The sequence below is a fragment of the Cuculus canorus genome, chromosome W (assembly GCF_017976375.1).
Source record: "Cuculus canorus isolate bCucCan1 chromosome W, bCucCan1.pri, whole genome shotgun sequence".
In the NCBI taxonomy this organism is placed as follows: Eukaryota; Metazoa; Chordata; class Aves; order Cuculiformes; family Cuculidae; genus Cuculus; species Cuculus canorus.
In genome coordinates, this window is record NC_071440.1 from 22,279,830 (window position 1) to 22,298,069 (window position 18,240).

Sequence of the window (18,240 nt, forward strand, 5' to 3'; positions counted from 1 at the left end):
TGTGGTTTTATACAGTTTCATTACAAAAAGTCTTTTAAAATGTATTTTTATAGCATTTCATTAAAAAAAATACCCTTTTTATAGCATTTCATTAAAAAAATACCCTTTTTATACAATTTCTTACACAAAATAGTTTCTAAAATGCATTTTTATGCCATTTCACTCAAAAATTACCCTTTTTAATATCTTTTTATACCATTTTGTTAAAAAAATAACTTTTAAAAGGTATTTTAACACCAATTTGTTCAAAAAATACTTATTTTAATGTATTTTTGCACCATTTCATTCTATTAATAAAACCACCATTTTAATGTATTTTAATACAATTTCTGTCGAAATATATCCTTTCTTAATATATTTTATTACAAATTCCTTCAAAAACTGCTTTTTAAAAGGTATTTTATACCATTCCTTAAAAAAATACCCATTTTAATGTATTTTAGTACAAATTCCTTCAAAAAAACACCCTTTTAAAATGCATTTTAATATAAATCGCTTCAAAAAAACACCTTTTTAAAGGTATTTTTTACACCAATCCATTCCAAAAGCACTTTTTAATGTATTTTAATGCAAATTCCTTCCAAAAACACCTTTTAAAATGTATTTCAGCGCAAATTCCTTCAAAACCGACATTTTTAAAGGTTTTTTGACATCACTGCAGTCAAAAATAAACCCTTTTACATTTATTTTAATAGAAATCCCCTCAGAAAATACCCCTTTTAATGCATTTTAATACAGATTCCTTCCAAAATTACCTTTATAAAGGTATTTTTTATACCATTCCAGTCAAAAATATCCATTTTAACGCCTTTTAGGACCAAATCATTCCCCAAAAAATACCCATTTTAATGTATTTTTACACCAATCCGTTCAAAAAAAAACGTTTTAAAGAGACTTTACTACAAATGCCTTCAAAACCCACCTTTTTTGAATGTATTTTAGCACAAATTCCCTCCAAAATTACCTTTTAAAGGTATTTTTATGCCATTCCGGTCGAAAAAAACCACCTTTTTAATGGATTTTAATACAAATTCATTCAAAAAACACCCGGGTTTGATGGATTTCAATAAAATTTCCCTCAAAAAACCACTTTTTAATGTATTTTAAGGGAAATCCCTTTAACCCTCCATTTTAAATGCGTTTTTGTTACCATTCCGGTTAAAAAATGCCTTTTAAATAGATTTTAACAGCGATTCATTACAAAAATCCCCTTTTGAAATGGATTTGAAGGGAATTCCCTTCAAAAAAGCGCCTTTTCCAACCCTTTTTTTACCTTTCCACCCCCCCAAAGTCTTTTTTTCCGTCTTTTTTCCGGCTTTTTTCCTGGCGCCTCCCCGTCAAAGCCTCCGAAGGGTCAATTTTAGGCGGGAAAATGAGGGGAAGGGTGAAAAAGGCCCATTTTGGAGGTGATTTTGAGGGGGTTTTTTGTCCGCTGGAGGAGGGAAAGAACCCATCGGCGTCGCCACAAAGACGGAGCCGAGGAGCGGCCGCCAAAACCCCCCCTTCGGAGCTCAACTTTGGGTTGGATCGAGGCCACCTCGAAGCCTTCGCGAGGGGATTAACTCTTGCCGGAACGGAATCCGAGGCGCCGCGAGCCCGAACGGAGGCAAAAAACCCCCCACGCGGGGGGCGCGGAGGCGACGGCTAAAAAAGAGGATTTGGAGCTTTAACGGCAACTTAAAGTCGAGCTTTTCCGTTGGGTTTTTCCGAGCTTCCCGAGACTATTTCCATTTGGATTTCTCGACGAGTGGAATAATGACAACCATTGACTCCATTAAATGCACTTTTTAAGCTCTTTTGCAGCTTGAAATAAAGAAATAAAGCGATTATTTAGCGCAATGGCTGCAAAAAATGAAGCTTTGCAAGGATCCTTTGGCTCCCGAGCAGCCAAATTCCGGGGATTTATGGGGAAAAACATCCCCTTAATGCAATTAAAGTGCCAATTCTGTAAGAATCGGTCGCCGCTCAGCTCCTTCGAAGGGGTCGAGATGGAGCAAATCCCTTATCGGTTTGAGATCCGTCTAAAAATATCCATCTAAAAATAGTTTTCATGTGGTTTTAAAGCGAAAAAATAAGAATAAATACACCGGAATGCAAAACCCAACAGAGTTTGACGCCATAGTTACCAAAATGTCGCATATTTTCCCTAAAATCCTCAATTTTTGAGGTTTTAAATGGATTTTCAAGCGATTTTTTTGCCCCTCGCAGCAGTTTTTTAGCGGAAGAACCTCAAAGATTGTGGGAAAAATGGAAGCGAAGAGCCGAATTCTTCGGTTTACGGAACAAAGGACTTCCCCGACCCAACAAACGCCAGCGGTTCGTGACGGCGCCAAGTCGATAAGTCAGGAGAAACGCCAAAAAGGACATCCCGTGGAGGTGGTGGCACCTGGAAGCCTCCTTAGAAAGCTTCTTCCATCATAGCTCACGGTCAACTCAGCTTGGAGTGACCTGCAACAGCTCCGGCTCCCCGCGGATGACACCCGGCCTCGACCCCAACCACCTTCTGCTCAGGGAATCCATGAAAATGAAGCTCTTGGCCCACGGCAACAGCCCCAAAATCCACTTCCCGACACCTCCCGCGAGGTTCAAGTCCATAAAAGCAGCTGCGACGTAACCACCAAAGCAGACGGTGCTCACCTCGCTCGTTCCCGACGGGCGATTCCAAGCGCTGGCATTGCTTCCGTTCTCCTTACCTTGGCCTCAACCTTCAGCTCCACGCGCCCTACGAGCCCTGGAGCTCGTTCCTCCCCTCAGGAGCTCACGTTTACCCCCAGGAGCTCATTTCTCCCTTCGCTCAGGAGTTCATCTCTACCTTCAAGAGCTCATTTCTCCCCTCCAAGAACTCATTTCTACCCCCTGGAGCTCAGGTCTACCTCCAGGAATTTCCACCACCACCACACCACCCCCCACCTCGGGTCATTCTCCCTCCCTGGAGTTCAGGTCTACCTCCACGAGCTTCCCCCCGAGGTCATTTCTCCTCCCTGGAGCTCAGGTCTACCTCCAGGAGCTTCCCAGCTCATTTCTCCCCTCTGGAGCTCAGGTCTACCTCCCGGAGGCCCGAGGCCCCCCCAGCCCCCCCAAGAGCTTATCTCTGCCTTCTGGAGCTCAGGTCTACCTCCAGAAGCTTCTACCCGAGGTCATTTCTCCCCTCTGGAGCTCAGGTCTACCCCGTGGAGCTCAGGTCTACCCCCTGGAGCTCAGGTCTACCCCGTGGAGCTCAGGTCTACCCCCTGGAGCTCAGGTCTACCTCCTGGAGCTCAGGTCTACCTCCCGGAGCTTCCCACCCCCTGGAGCTCAGGTCTACCCCCTGGAGCTCAGGTCTACCCCTGGAGCTCAGGTCTACCTCCTGGAGCTCAGGTCTACCCCCTGGAGCTCAGGTCTACCCCCTGGAGCTCAGGTCTACCCCTGGAGCTCAGGTCTACCCCCTGGAGCTCAGGTCTACCCCCTGGAGCTCAGGTCTACCCCCTGGAGCTCAGGTCTACCCCTGGAGCTCAGGTCTACCTCCTGGAGCTCAGGTCTACCCCCTGGAGCTCAGGTCTACCCCCTGGAGCTCAGGTCTACCCCCTGGAGATCAGGTCTACCCCCTGGAGCTCAGGTCTACCCCCTGGAGATCAGGTCTACCTCCTGGAGCTCAGGTCTACCTCCTGGAGCTCAGGTCTACCTCCTGGAGCTCAGGTCTACCTCCTGGAGCTCAGGTCTACCCCCTGGAGATCAGGTCTACCTCCCGGAGCTCAGGTCTACCTCCTGGAGATCAGGTCTACCTCCCGGAGCTTCCCACCCCCTGGAGCTCAGGTCTACCTTCCGGAGTGTCCCACCCCCAAGAGCTCAGGTCTACCTCCTGGAGCTCAGGTCTACCTCCAGAAGTTTTTACCCCCGAGAGGTCCATTCTCCCCGCCTGGAGCTCAGGTCTCTCTCCAGGAGCTCGTTTCTCCCCCCCGGAGCTGCCATCCGCCCGCGGCAGCTCCCTTCTCCTCCCGGGAGCTGGTTTCTCCTGCCCCGCACCCCCCAAGAAACCCACCGGGAACACCGAAAGCCGAGGGGTACTTACAGAAGATGGCAAACCCGGAGGAACTTTCCGAACTTTCTTTGTTTGGACTTCTAGAAGGAAAGAAAAAGACAATAAAAAAAACCCCCGGACGTCTTTACGGCTTTGGTTTTTTGATTCCCGCTCCCCGTTTCCACCAATCGCCGCTGCCCCGCGCTCAACGCTTTGGGTCGGAAAAGCCCTCGGAGCTCTTCAAGGTGGGGATGTTTTGAGTGGAAGCTTTGAGGCTTCAAGGTGGGGTTTGTTGGGTTGGGGTTTGCAGGAGAACTCAACAAAGAAGTGACGTTCATAGAATGAAAGTCCGCGGTGTGGTGGAAAGGAGACGGCGGAGAGGTTGAAGGCCAAGGGACTCACCCATGGAGGTGCCGTGGAGAGGCCGCCGGCGGGGGTTATTGCTGGAGTACTGGTAGTACTGGGAGCCGGGCTTGGTGGGGGACAGCGCGGTGGCGGTGCCCATCTCCATCTCGGCGCCGAGAAGACTTTGCTTGAAGGGACGGGAGAGAAAAGCGGGAGAAAATGAGCGCGAGAGAGCGAGCGAGAAGCGTGGTTTGGCGCGTGGCTGCCAACGGCGCCCGTTCCTCCTCATTAGCAGCCTAAAAATAACGAGGAGCCACGCTCCGAGGGCTTAAAGGAGACACCACCCAACGCGTCGGGAGGAGAGGCCTTTGGGTGGGACGGAGGCCGAAGGGCGAGGGCGAGGGCGGAGGCGTCGGGGGCGGAGGAGGAGAAAGGAGACCCCAAAAGGCGGCGGTGGTGGAATGGAGAGGGCGATAAAAGCCCAAAGAGCGGAGGGGAAGGGGAGCGGAGAGCGTAAAAGCGATGAAAAGCGAAAGCAGAACAACAACAAAAAGTCGATAATAGTGGAAAGATGGAGGAAAGGGAAGAAAAATGGTATTTAAGGAGGGTAAAAGCAAAAGGGGGGGGAATGGAGGGGGGAAATGAAAGGAAAGAAAGAGGAGGAGGATGAACGGCAACGGAAATGGGGAGTGGGAATGGTGAAAGCGGAGAAGAATGGAAATGAAGGATAAAATCAAAGGAAAAGAGAGAGAAAAGCGATGAAATCGAAGAAAAATGAACATTAGGAATGAGAGAACCGAAGAATAATGAAAATAAAGAATAAAACCAAAGGAAAAGAGAGAGAAAAGTGATGAAATCCAAGAAAAATGAACATTAGGAATGAGAAAACCGAAGAATAATGAGAATTAGGAATAAAATCAAAGGAAAAGGGAGAGAAAAGTGATAAAATTTAAGAAAAATGAACATTAGGAATGATAAAACCGAAGAATAATGAGAATTAAGAATAAAACCAAAGGAAAAGAGAAAAGAAAAGTGATGAAATTTAAGCAAAATGAAAATTAGGAATGATAAAATCGAAGAATAATGAAAATTAAGAATAAAATCAAAGGAAAAGAGAGAGAAAAGTGATGAAATTTAAGAAAAATGAAAATTAGGAATGATAAAACCCAATAAAAATGAACATTAGGAATGATAAAACCGAAGAATAATGAAAATAAAGACTAAAATCAAAAGAAAAGAGAGAGAAAAGTGATGAAATTTAAGCAAAATGAAAATTAGGAATGGTAAAATCAAAGAATAATGAAAATTAAGACTAAAATCAAAGGAAAAGGAAGAGAAAAGTGATGAAATCGAAGAAAAATGAACATTAGGAATGATAAAACCCAATAAAAATGAACATTAGGAAGGAGAAAACAGAAGAATAATGAGAATTAAGACTAAAACCAAAGGAAAAGGGAGAGAAAAGTGATAAAATTTAAGAAAAATGAAAATTAGGAATGATAAAATCGAAGAATAATGAAAATAAAGAATAAAACCAAAGGAAAAGAGAGATAAAAGTGATGAAATTTAAGCAAAATGAAAATTAGGAATGATAAAATCAAAGAATAATGAGAATTAAGAATAAAAATCAAAGGAAAAGGAAGAGAAAAGTGATGAAATCCAAGAAAAATGAAAATTAGGAATGATAAAATCAAAGAATAATGAAAATTAAGAATAAAATCAAAGAAAAAGAAAGAGAAGAATGATAAAACCTAAGAAAAATGAACATTAGGAGTGATAAAACCGAAGAATAATGAGAATTAAGAATAAAATCAAAGGAAAAGAGAGAGAAGAGTGATGAAATCGAAGCAAAATGAGAATTAGGAATGGTAAAACCGAAGAGAAATAAAAACGCAGACGGAGAAAACGTAAGAATGAAAATTCAATTAAAAATGAAATTCGATTAAAAATGAAATTAAATTAAAAACGAAATTCAATTAAAACCGAAGAAAAATGGAATTCAAAGAATAACAAACCCTAAGGATAAGGAAAATTAAGAATAAAACGTAAGAAAAAGAAACCTAAGGACGATCAACGCGAGAAAAGTGGAATTTAAGGACAAGAAACCCCCAGAAAATGACATTTTAGTATCATAAAAATTCAGAATAATGAATATTAAGAGTAAAAAGCCCCAAAGATAATGAGTCGGAGGTTAATATGGAATTAAAGGGATTAATAAAGCATTAATATCGTCTCGATAGCGGCTCTGGGGGGGGGAAAAAGGATCCAAATTCAGCAAGAGACTGAAAAGTGGAGGAAATGGGGGGGAAGTAAAGGAAATGGATTGAAACGGAAAGGGAAAAAGGTGGAAAATCCAGGGGAAAGGTGGAAAAATGACACTATTGGATCAAACGTCAACGAAATCGGGGGGAAATGAAACGAAAAAGGTCCGAATTCAAACTAAAAAGGTCCAAATTTAGACGGAAAAGGTCCAAATTCAAACCAAAAAGGTCCAAATTCAAACTAAAAAAGTCCGAATTCAAACCAAAAAGGTCCGAATTTAAACTAAAAAGAGCAGAATTGAGACTCAATTGATCCAAAATCAGATTAAATCGACGAAAATTACATTAAAGGGATCTAAAATGAGATTAAATAGACCCCAAATGACATTAAATAGGTAAAAATCAATTAAATAGATAAAAATCAATTAAATAGATAAAATTACAGCAAATAGATAAAAATTGTTAAAGAGATAAAAATCGCATTAAATAGATCTAAATTTACGTTAAACAGATAAAAAATGTGTTACATAGAGAAAAATTACAACAAATTGATCCCAAATGACATTAAATAGAGGAAAAAAAGCATTAAATAGAAAAAACTATATTAAATAGATGGAAATGTACATGAAATGGAGAAAAATTGCATTAAATAGACCCAAATTTGCATTAAATCTATCGAACGTTCCACGAAATAGATAAGAAATACATGGAATTATTCTATGAAATAGATAAAAAATGCATTAAATGGATCAAAACTTAAAGGGAATACAACAAAATAGATGAAAAATTGCATTAAATAGGAGAAAATGTACATTAAAGAGGTAAAAAATTGCATGAAATGGGTCAAAATGATATTAAATGGGTAAAAAATGTATGAAATGGGTTAAAATGATATTAAATGGGTGAAAAATAAAGGGTAAAAATTCACAAAATGGGTCCAAAATGACAGGAAATGGGGAAAAATGACACAAAATGGATAAAAATCATGAGATGGGCTAAAATGGTGTTAAAGAGGTGCATAAAATGGGTTAAATATTGCACGAAATGGGGTAAAAATGATATGAAATGGGTCAAAGTCACACGAAATGGGTCAAAACTGATATAAAATGGGTCAAAAATGACATGAAATGGGTCAAAAATGATCTGAAAGGGGTAAAAATGACATTAATTGGGTCAAAAATGATATAAAATGGGTCAAAATTGCATTAAATAGGTCAAAATTACACTAAATAGGTAAAAATGACATGGAATGGGTCAAATATTCCATTGAATGGGTGAAAAAATGCATGAAATGGGTCAAATATTACATGAAATGGCAGAAAAAGGAATGAAATGGGTCAAAAAATATAAGAAATGGGTGAAAAATGAACAAAATGGGTCAAAAATTCTATGAGATGGATCAAAAATGACTTAAAATGGGTAAAAATCGCATGAAATGGGTCAAAAATGCAGTAAATGACATGAAATGGGTCAAAAACGACACAAAATGGGTCAAAAATGACAAAATGGGACAAAAATGGCATGAAATGGGTCAAAAATGACACAAAATGGGTCAAAAACGACACAAAATGGGTCAATAATGGCATGAAATGGGTCAAAATGTCACAAAATGGGTAAAAAATGACACAAAATGGGTCAATAATGGCATGAAATGGGTCAAAAAGGACACAAAATGGGACAAAAATGGCATGAAATGGGTCAAAAATGGCATGAAATGGGTCAAAAATGGCATGAAATGGGTCAAAAATGACACAAAATGGCTCAAAAACGACACAAAATGGGTCAATAATGGCACGAAATGGGTCCAAAATGACACAAAATGGGTCAAAAATGACACAAAATAGGTCAAAAATGACACAAAATGGGTCAAAAATGGCATGAAATTACATGAAATGGGTCAAAACCGACACAAAATGGGTCAAAAATGGCACAAAATGACATGAAATGGGTCAAAACCGACACAAAATGGGTCAAAAATGGCACAAAATGACATGAAATGGGTCAAAACCGACACAAAATGGGTCAAAACCGACACAAAATGGGTCAAAAATGGCATAAAATGACATGAAATGGGTCAAAACCGACATAAAATGGGTCAAAAATGGCACAAAATGGGTCAAAATGGCCCGAAATGAGTCCAAAAAGAGACAAAGTGGGTCCAAAATGGCCTCAAATGGCTGAAAAGTGGAAGAGCTGCGTTTGCGCGACGCCGAAGTCGGGAAGAACCCCCCCCATGGAAGCCCCCAAAGCAATTAACGCCGGTGCTTAACGACTGCGGTCGCAGCGGCCTTTGAAGCGTCCCTTTTCGGCCTCGACTAACGAGCCGCGGCCTAATGAACGTCGACGCCGCGAGGACTTTGGGGTCCGTGGGAGAGGGGGGACCCGGGAGCCTAACGACGGGGACTCGTTAAGCCGAGCAGGGGACTAATTAAGGCGCTGGTGGGGAAAAACGAAGGCGACGAGGGGGGAAAAAGGCGACGGCGGTCAATAATTAAGGCTAAAACGGTGCAAAATTAAGGCTAAACCGGCGAAAAATTCAGGCGACGGCGGCGAATCGTTAAGGCGACGACGGTCAATAATTAAGGCGACGAGGGTGAATAATTAAGGCGGAAGCGGTGAAAAATTACGGCGGCGACGGTGCCAAATTAAGAGCAAAACGGTGAAAAATTAGGGGGAAACCGGGGAAAAATTAGGGGGAAAACGGTGAGAATTACGGCTAAAATGGTCCATAATTAAGGTTAATAATTAAGCCTTAAATGGTTAATAATTAGGGCGATGACGGCGAAAAATTAAGTGGATGAGGGTGAAAAATTCAGGCAACGAAGGTGAATTAAAGGCAACGGAGGTGAAAAATTAAGGCTAAAATGATCGAAAATTAAGGCGACGACGACGGTGAACAATTAAGGCGACGGCGGTCGATAATTAAGGCCCCAGAGGTGAGTAATTAGGGCTAAAATGGTCGTTAGGGCGCGGAGGGGCTCGTTGGGAGGAAGGTGAACCCAACCGGAGGCCTCGCGACGCGTCGGGAGGACTATGGGCTCGTTGGGATATTAATAGCGACTCGTTAGGGTCTGATATTGACTCTTTGTGATTAATAGGGACTCATTAGGGTTTAATATCGATTAATTTGGATGGGTATCGACTAATACGGATGACCATCAACTGCTTTTGATTCATACCGTCTCGTATCGATTAATACAGACGCGTTTTAACGAAGATCGACTAATTTGGATTAATATCGGCTCGTTTGGGTTAATATTATCGACTCATTTGGATTAATATCGACTCCTTTGGGTTAATATTGACTCACTAATTAATAGCGACTCATTTGGATTCAGATCGACTCATTCGGATTCAAATCAACTCAGTTTAATGAATATTATCGACTCGTTTGGATTAATATCGACTCATTTGGATTAATAATATCGACTCATTTGGATTAATACCGACTCGTTTAGATTAATATCGACCCATTTGGATTAATATCGACCCATTTGAATTAATAATATCGACTCATTTGGATTAATATCGACTCGTTTGGATTAATATCGACCCATTTGAATTAATAATATCGACTCATTTGGATTAATATCGACTCATTTGGATTAATATCGACCCATTTAGATTAATATTATCGACTCATTTGGATTAATATCGACCCATTTGTATTAATATTATCAACTCATTTGGATTAATATCGACTCATTTGGATTAATATCGACGCATTTGGATTAATATCGACTTGTTTGGATTAATATCGACCCATTTAGATTAATATTATCGACTCATTTGGATTAATATCGACACATTTGGATTAATATCGACTCGTTTGGATTAATATCGACCCATTTAGATTAATATTATCGACTCATTTGGATTAATATTGACTCGTTTGGATTAATATTATCGACTCATTTGGATTAATATCGACTCATTTGGATTAATATCGACTCGTTTGGATTAATATCGACTCATTTGGATTAATAATATCGACTCATTTGGATTAATATTGACCCATTTGGATTAATATTATCGACTCATTTGGATTAATATCGACTCGTTTTGATTAATATCGACTCATTTGGATTAATATCGACCCATTTGGATTAATATCGACCCATTTGGATTAATATCGACTCATTTGGATTAATATCGACTCGTTTGGATTAATATCGACCCATTTAGATTAATAATATCGACTCATTTGGATTAATATCGCCCCATTTTAACGACTATCGCCCCATTTTAACGACTATCGCCCCGTTTCCATGGCGTCGTTTGGATGATGATGGCCTTCTCTTAACGATTATCAACTTCTCTTCCTGACGATCGCTTCGCTTGGATTAATACCGCCTCACTCTTAATGAATATCACCTCGTTTGGACGAATATCGCCTCCTTTTAATCGCTATCACCTCATCCTAACGAACCTTTCGATGCTCATCGACTCCTTTCCACGACCACAAACTCATTAAGATCGACCAGCGCCTCCTTTTAACGACCATCACCTCATTCTAATGACTATCGACTTATTTTGAGGACCATTTTGACGCCGATCGCCTCATTTTGGACAAATATTACCTCATTTTAACGACTATCACTTTATTCTAATGAATATCGACTTCTTTTAAGGACCATTTTGATGCCGATCAACTCATTTTGACACCAATCGCCTCATTTTGGACAACTATCACCTCCTTTTAACGACCATCGCCTCATTTTAACGACTATCACCTCATTTTAATGACTATCACCTCATTTTAATGAATATTGACTACTTTTAAGGACCATTTTAACGCTGATCGCCTCATTTTGACAACTATCGCCTCCTTTTAACGACCATCACCTCATTCTAATGAATATCAACTTATTTTGAGGACCATTTTGACTCCAATCGCCTCATTTTGGACAAATATCACCTCGTTTTAATGACCATCGCCTCATTTTAACGACTATCACCTCATTTTAATGACTATCACCTCATTTTAATGAATATCGACTACTTTTAAGGACCATTTTGACGCCGATCACCTCATTCTGACAACTATCGCCTCATTTTAACGACCATCACCTCATTCTAATGAATATCGACTTATTTTGAGGACCATTTTGACTCCAATCACCTCATTTTGGACAATTATCACCTCGTTTTAACAACCATCGCCTCATTTTAACGACCATCCCCTTATTTTAATGAATATCGACTTCCTTTAAGGACCATTTTGACGCCCATCGCCTCAATTTGGACAAATATCGCCTCATTTTAACGACCATCACCTCATTTTAACGACTATGGCCTCATTTTAATGACCATCGCCTCATTTTAATGACTATCCCCTTATTCTAATGAATATCGACTTATTTTGGGGACCATTTTGACCCCGATCGCCTCATTTTGGACAAATATCGCCTCCTTTTAACGACCATCCCCTTATTCTAATGACTATCGACTTCTTTTAAGGACCATTTTGACGCCCATCGCCTCACTCTGACCACTCTCGCCTCGTTTGGCCCAACACCGCCTCCTTCGAAGGACTGTTTGGATGACTACGGCGCCGTTTGAAGCAACATCGCCTTCTTCGGAGGGCCGTTTGGAGGCCGACGGCCGCGTTTTGACGCCTCTCGCCTCACTCCTCGGGCCAAGAGTGGCCAAACCAACCCCCCCCTCCCTTTTCCAAAGCCCCTCAACTTTCTCCTGCCTGGTAATCAACTTTTCCTGACTGCACTAATTACCGGCCTCGCTAAAGTAGAGCCTGTGTTTTCCCTAATCGAAATTCTAATCAGCGTGTCGCTCACAACAGCCTTAGTTCTGCTCGGCTGCCGCGCTATTCACATGCAAAAAAGAGTCTAAATAGGCCAATTATGAGGCGGCCTCGGCTTTAACCCGCTGAGAACCGCCAAAGCGCGCCCCGAAAACAAAGGCGCCTTGTTGGAGGCGCACAACGGCCTTGGGGGCCTGCGGAGACGGCGGCACGGCCGGCGGCGCCAGGGGACCGCCGCCAACGCTCCCCACGGGGCTCTTCGCACTCCAAACTGAAGTTTTCGGGACTCCGAATGGAAAGGTTCGTTCTCCGAATCCGACAGTTCCGACTCCAAATGGACAATTTTTCCTTCAGATCTACGCGGTTTTACTCCAAATGAATAATTCTGAGGCGAAATCCACTCGTTCCGAGCCAGACTCAATCGTTCTTATTCGGAATGGAAATGTTCTTCCTCCAAATCAGTCGCTCTGACTGAAAATTGGAACGTTCTTACGCAAAAGGAATAATTCTTGGGCTGAATCGAGACGTTCTTACTCAAAATCCAATCATTCCTACTCTAAAGTAATAATTCTGACTCAAAATTCAATCGTTCGTACTCAAAATCTAAGAATTTCTACTCAAAAATCAATCATTCTTACACAAAACTGATCAATTCTTACTCAAAATCAATCGTTCTGACTCAAAATTCAATCATTCTTACTCAAAATCTACTAATTCCTACTCAAAAATCAATCATTTTACTCAAAATCAATCATTCTACTCAAAATTGAAACGTTCTTAATCACAATCTAATAATTCCTAATCAAAAATCAATCATTCTTACGCAAAACAACTCAATTCTTACTCAAAATCAATCATTCTGACTTAAAATTCAATCGTTCCTACTCAAAATCTAAGAATTCCTACTCAAAAATCAATCATTTTACTCAAAATCAATAATTTTACTCAAAATTGAACCGTTCTTAATCACAATCTAAGAATTCCTGCTCAAAAATCAATCATTCTAATGCCAAACTACTCAATTCTTACTCAAAATTAATAATTCTGACTCAAAATTGAAATGTTCTTACTCAAAATCTAAGAATTTCTACTCAAAAATCAATCATTCTTACGCAAAATCCAAACCTTCCTAATCAAAAATCAATCATTTTACTCAAAATCAGTCATTCTGACTCAAAATTCAATCGTTCTTAATCAAAATCTAAGAATTCCTACTCAAAAATCAGTCATTCTTACACAAAACTACTCAATTCTTACTCAAAATTAATAATTCCGACTCAAAAATCAATCATTTTACTCAAAATTGAAATGTTCTTAATCAAAATCTAATAATTGCTACTCAAAAATCAATCATTGACTCAAAACTGAAATGTTCTCACTCAGAATCTACTAATTCCTAATCAAAAATCAATCGTTCTTACTCAAAACTGATCAATTCTTACTCGAAATTAATCATTCTGACTCAAAATTCAATCGTTCGTACTCAAAATCCAAACCTTCCTAATCATAAATCAATCATTTTACTCAAAATCAATCATTCCGACTCAAAATTGAAATGTTCTTAATCAAAATCTAAGAATTCCTACTCAAAAATCAATCATTCTTACGCAAAACGACTCAATTCTTACTCAAAATTAATAATTCTGACTCAAACTTCAATCATTCCTACTTAAAATCTAAGAATTCCTACTCAAAAATCAATCATTTTACTCAAAATCAATAATTCTGACTCAGAATTGAAATATTCTTAATCAAAATCTAAGAATTCCTACTCAAAAATCCATCATTTTACTCAAAATCTAATAATTCCTAATCAAAAACTGATCATTCTTATGCCAAACGGATCAATTCTGACTCCAAATCAATCGTTCTGACTCAAAATCGAACCGTTTTTAATCAAAATTCAATCGTTTCTACTCAAACGGAATCATTTACTCCAAATCAATCATTCTTAATGAATATTCATTCTTACTCAAAATCAACCATTCCTAAAATTCAAACATCTTTACTCCAAATTGAAATAATTTACTCCAAATTCAAACATCTTCACTCCAAATTCAAATATATTTACTCCATATTCAAATAATTTACTCCAAATTCGAACATCTTTACTCCAAATTTGAACATTCGCACTCAAAATTCCAACATATTTCCTCAAAATTCAATCATCTTTACTCCAATTTCCAACGTCTTTGCCCAAAAATCACTCCTTACTCTAAATTCCAACGTTCTTCCTCCAAATTCAAACATCTTTACTCCAAATTCAATCATTCTTACTCAAAATTAAGCATTTTTATTCCAAATTCAATCATTTTTACTCAAAATTCGATCATTTTGATTCCAAATTCAATCATTTTGATTCCAATTCCCAAAGTCTTCACTCCAAAGTCAATCGTCCCTCAAAATTCCAACATTCTCACTCCAAATCCAACCCCCTCGCCTCAAAATTCCAACTCCCGACTCCAAATTTGAAGGTCCTGCCTCGAAATTCCGCCTTCTTCAGTCCAAATTCGATGGTTCCGACCTCACCGATCTCCACCTCCAAGAGGACTTTGGAGATGGGAAAACCTCTGCCTGAGCCAGCGGGAGGTGGACCTTCATCCCCACGTTCTTCCGAGGCCACCAGGAGCACGGTCCGACCTTCTCCGTGACCTCCTAAGGAGCTGCTACAGCCCCGATCCCACCCAGATGCCACCAAGATCCCATTTGGATCCCATCCGGATCCCATCACGATCCCACCCCAAATCCCATCCAGATCCCACCAAGATCCCATCAGGATCCCATCCAGATGGCACCAAGATCCCATTTGGATCCCATCCAGATACCATCAGGATCCCTTTCCAAATCCCACCAAGATCCCATCAAGATCCCATCTGGATCCCATCCCAAATCCCATTAGGATCCCACTGAGATCCCATCAGGATCCCACCCAGATGCCACCAAGATCCCATTTGGATCCCATCCGGATCCCATCACAATCCCATCCCAAATCCCATCCAGATGCCACCAAGATCCCATTTGGATCCCATTTGGATCCCATCCAGATGCCATCAAGATCCCATCCCAAATCCCACCCAGACGCCACCAAGATCCCATCAGGATCCCACCAAGATCCAATGTGGATCCCATCTGGATCCTGTCCAGATGCCATCAAGTCCCAAATCCCATCCAGATCCCATTTGGATCCCATCCAGTTGCCACCAAGATCCCATTTGGATCCCATTTGGATCCCGTCCAGATGCCATCAAGATCCTACCCAGATCCCATCAAGATCCCTTCCCAAATCCCACCCAGATCCAATTTGGATCCCATCTGGATCCCACCCAGATCCCACCAAGATCCCATCCCAAACCCCATCCAGATCCCACCAAGATCCCATCAGGATCCCATCCCAAACCCCATCCAGATCCCACCAAGATCCCATCAGGATCCCATCCCAAACCCCATCCAGATGCCACCAAGATCCCATCAGGATCCCATCCCAAACCCCATCCGGATCCAACTGGGATCCCACCAAGATGCCATCGGGATCCAATCCGGGTCCCATCTGAGTCCCACTCAGGTCCCATCCGGATCCCACCCGGATCCATCCCCGACGTTTGAATTCTCAAAATGGACAAAATTAAGGACTTTATATACATAGAACGGAAAAACTAAGGAATTCTGGAATGGTTTGGGCTGGAAGGGACCTCAAAGCCCCCCCAGTTCCACGGACAGCGCCACCTCCCACCTCCAAACCTCCTCAAACCCAGCCTGGAACCCTCCAAGATGGCCCTCAAGACCTCCAAAGTGGCCTTCAAGACCTCCACTGGAGCTCAAGGAGCTCCAGAAGCTCCTGCAATCCCAAGGTTTCTCAAGGATCCACACTCCCACCATCACCATCGCCTCTGGAATTCCTCGAATCATTGAGGTTGGAGAAGACCTTTGAGATCATTCAGTCCAACCGTCCACACAAGCCTCAAGTGTGACGTCTCCGTGGGTTTAGGACACCTCCAGCTTTCCTGGAGCGCCTTCACGGAGTGCTTTTGGAGCTTCTCCTGTCCCACCACCCCAAGGCCTTCACCAACCAAGTGTTCCCACCAGACCTGTAGGTCAACCTATGAGTCTTATGGGCTCCACCACTCAGCTCTTGGCTCAAAGATCTCCAGCGAGAGCTTCAAAGCCATTTCTGAAGCACCGTTTGGGATGGAACCATCTGCCAAGATCTCCAGAAGGTGAAGAAACCAACATGAGTCAGGAGAACGTTGGTGGCTTTCTCTTACCTGGTGGCAACCTTGTAGATTGGAGTCTCTTCCATAGGACGAGTAGGACCCTCGTTCCGTTTTACCTGAGGAGAAACCAAAGCAGAGATGAACCACGGCCACAAAGAAGCCCTTCCGACCACGGCCACGTCTTCTCGGAGCTGTAAAACCAGGGAGGAAGGACAGTTGGAGAAGACCTTGAAGCTCCTCCAGCTGTGCCTACAAAACCATGCCCTGAAGCACCACTTCTCCACCTCTTCTGAAGCCCTCAAGGGATGGAGATTCCACCATCATTATGGGTTGGAAGGGACCTCCAAGCCCACCTCCCACTGGCTCAGGAGCTCCAAACTCCATCCAACGTGGCCTTCAACACCTCCAGGGATGGAGCAGCCACCACTGCTCTGGGGAACCTGATGCTCAGAGAACCTCGAGTTGGGTTGGAAGAGACCTTGAAGATCATGGAATGGGTCAGAAGAGACCTTGAAGATCATGGAATGGGTGAGAAGAGACCCTGAAGATCATGGAATGGGTCAGAAGAGACCTTGAAGATCATGGAATGGGTCAGAAGAGACCCTGAAGATCATGGAATGGGTCAGAAGAGACCCTGAAGATCATGGAATGGGTTGGAAGTGCCCTCCAAGATCAGAGAGACCTGGAGATGACAGGAAGCTCCTTCCATGGACATGTCGCACACTCAGACTTGGAGGTCCTCCATCCCTTAACCGCTCCAAGAAGAGAAGGTGGGGCTGAAAGCCCCAAAAGGAGAAAGAGAAGGTGGAGGAGAAAGAAGGTTGAGGAGAAAGAGGGTGGAGGAGAAAGAAGGTGGAGGAGAAAGAGGGTGGAGGAGAAGGAAGGTGGAGGAGAAAGAAGGTGGAGGAGAAAGAAGGTGGAGGAGAAAGAAGGTGGAGGAGAAAGAGAGTGGAGGAGAAAGAAGGTGGAGGAGAAGGAAGGTGGAGGAGAAGGAAGGCGGAGGAGAAAGAAGGTGGAGGAGAAAGAAGGTGGAGGAGAAAGAAGGTGGAGGAGAAAGAGGGTGGAGGAGAAGCAAAGCGCCGCGAGGTGGGGCCTCGCCATGGGCCGAGGTGGCGTCGTCTGGGTTTGGACGGCGAAGAACTCTCGCCGGGGTTCTAAAAGCCACCCAGGTTGGCAATTCCGAGTTGTCAGAAGCTTCCAAATCGTCTTCTCCTGGTGTGGGGGAGGAGAAGACGAAGGGCCGCGCTGTGAATCATCCCTCGGCAATCCGAGTGTTTCCATGACATCAATGGGCAGCGGGCCAGGATCGGGGCGAAGGCGGCCAAGAACCGGCGCTTGGCTTCCTTTCTCCTCCAGATGATGCTCCTCGGAGAACCAAGACGAGATGGGGGGTCACCACGATGGGGTCATCTCCGAAAGAAGAGGGGAGAAGGGAGGAGACGGCGGCGGAGAGGGGGAAAAAAGGGAGGGGGTGGGCAGGAAGGGGTTAAAAGGAGGAGTCCGGAGGGAGTTTGGATCACAATTAGTGATGGAACGATCGGATCGGGAATAAATAAGCACCAAAAAAATGGGTAAAATGGGACAAAAATGGTTAAAAAAGGACCGTTTCTATGGATTTTTGATATCAATCAGCGATGAAATGGTCCGATTGATACTAATAAGGGG

At 42.3% G+C, this 18,240-nt stretch overlaps 1 protein-coding gene across 9 annotated transcripts in view; it reads right to left on the bottom strand.

Moving 5' to 3' along the window:
- The window catches only part of LOC128850214 (transcription factor 4-like), a 79,043-nt gene that overhangs the window by 45,958 nt on the left and 14,845 nt on the right, over positions 1-18,240 (bottom strand). For 5 of the 9 annotated variants that reach the window (XM_054053203.1, XM_054053202.1, XM_054053199.1 and 2 more), the window contains exons 1-4: positions 16,929-16,974; positions 16,627-16,691; positions 4,400-4,529; positions 4,049-4,098 (exon numbers count right to left, since the gene is read on the bottom strand). In XM_054053203.1, coding sequence (XP_053909178.1) covers positions 4,049-4,098; positions 4,400-4,529; positions 16,627-16,691; positions 16,929-16,959 — 276 coding nt within the window. In that variant the 5' untranslated portion in view covers positions 16,960-16,974. Of the gene's footprint in view, positions 1-4,048; positions 4,099-4,399; positions 4,530-16,626; positions 16,692-16,928; positions 16,975-18,240 lie in introns of those variants that run through there. The other 4 variants (XM_054053208.1, XM_054053207.1, XM_054053200.1 and 1 more) reach the window with 3 other exon arrangements.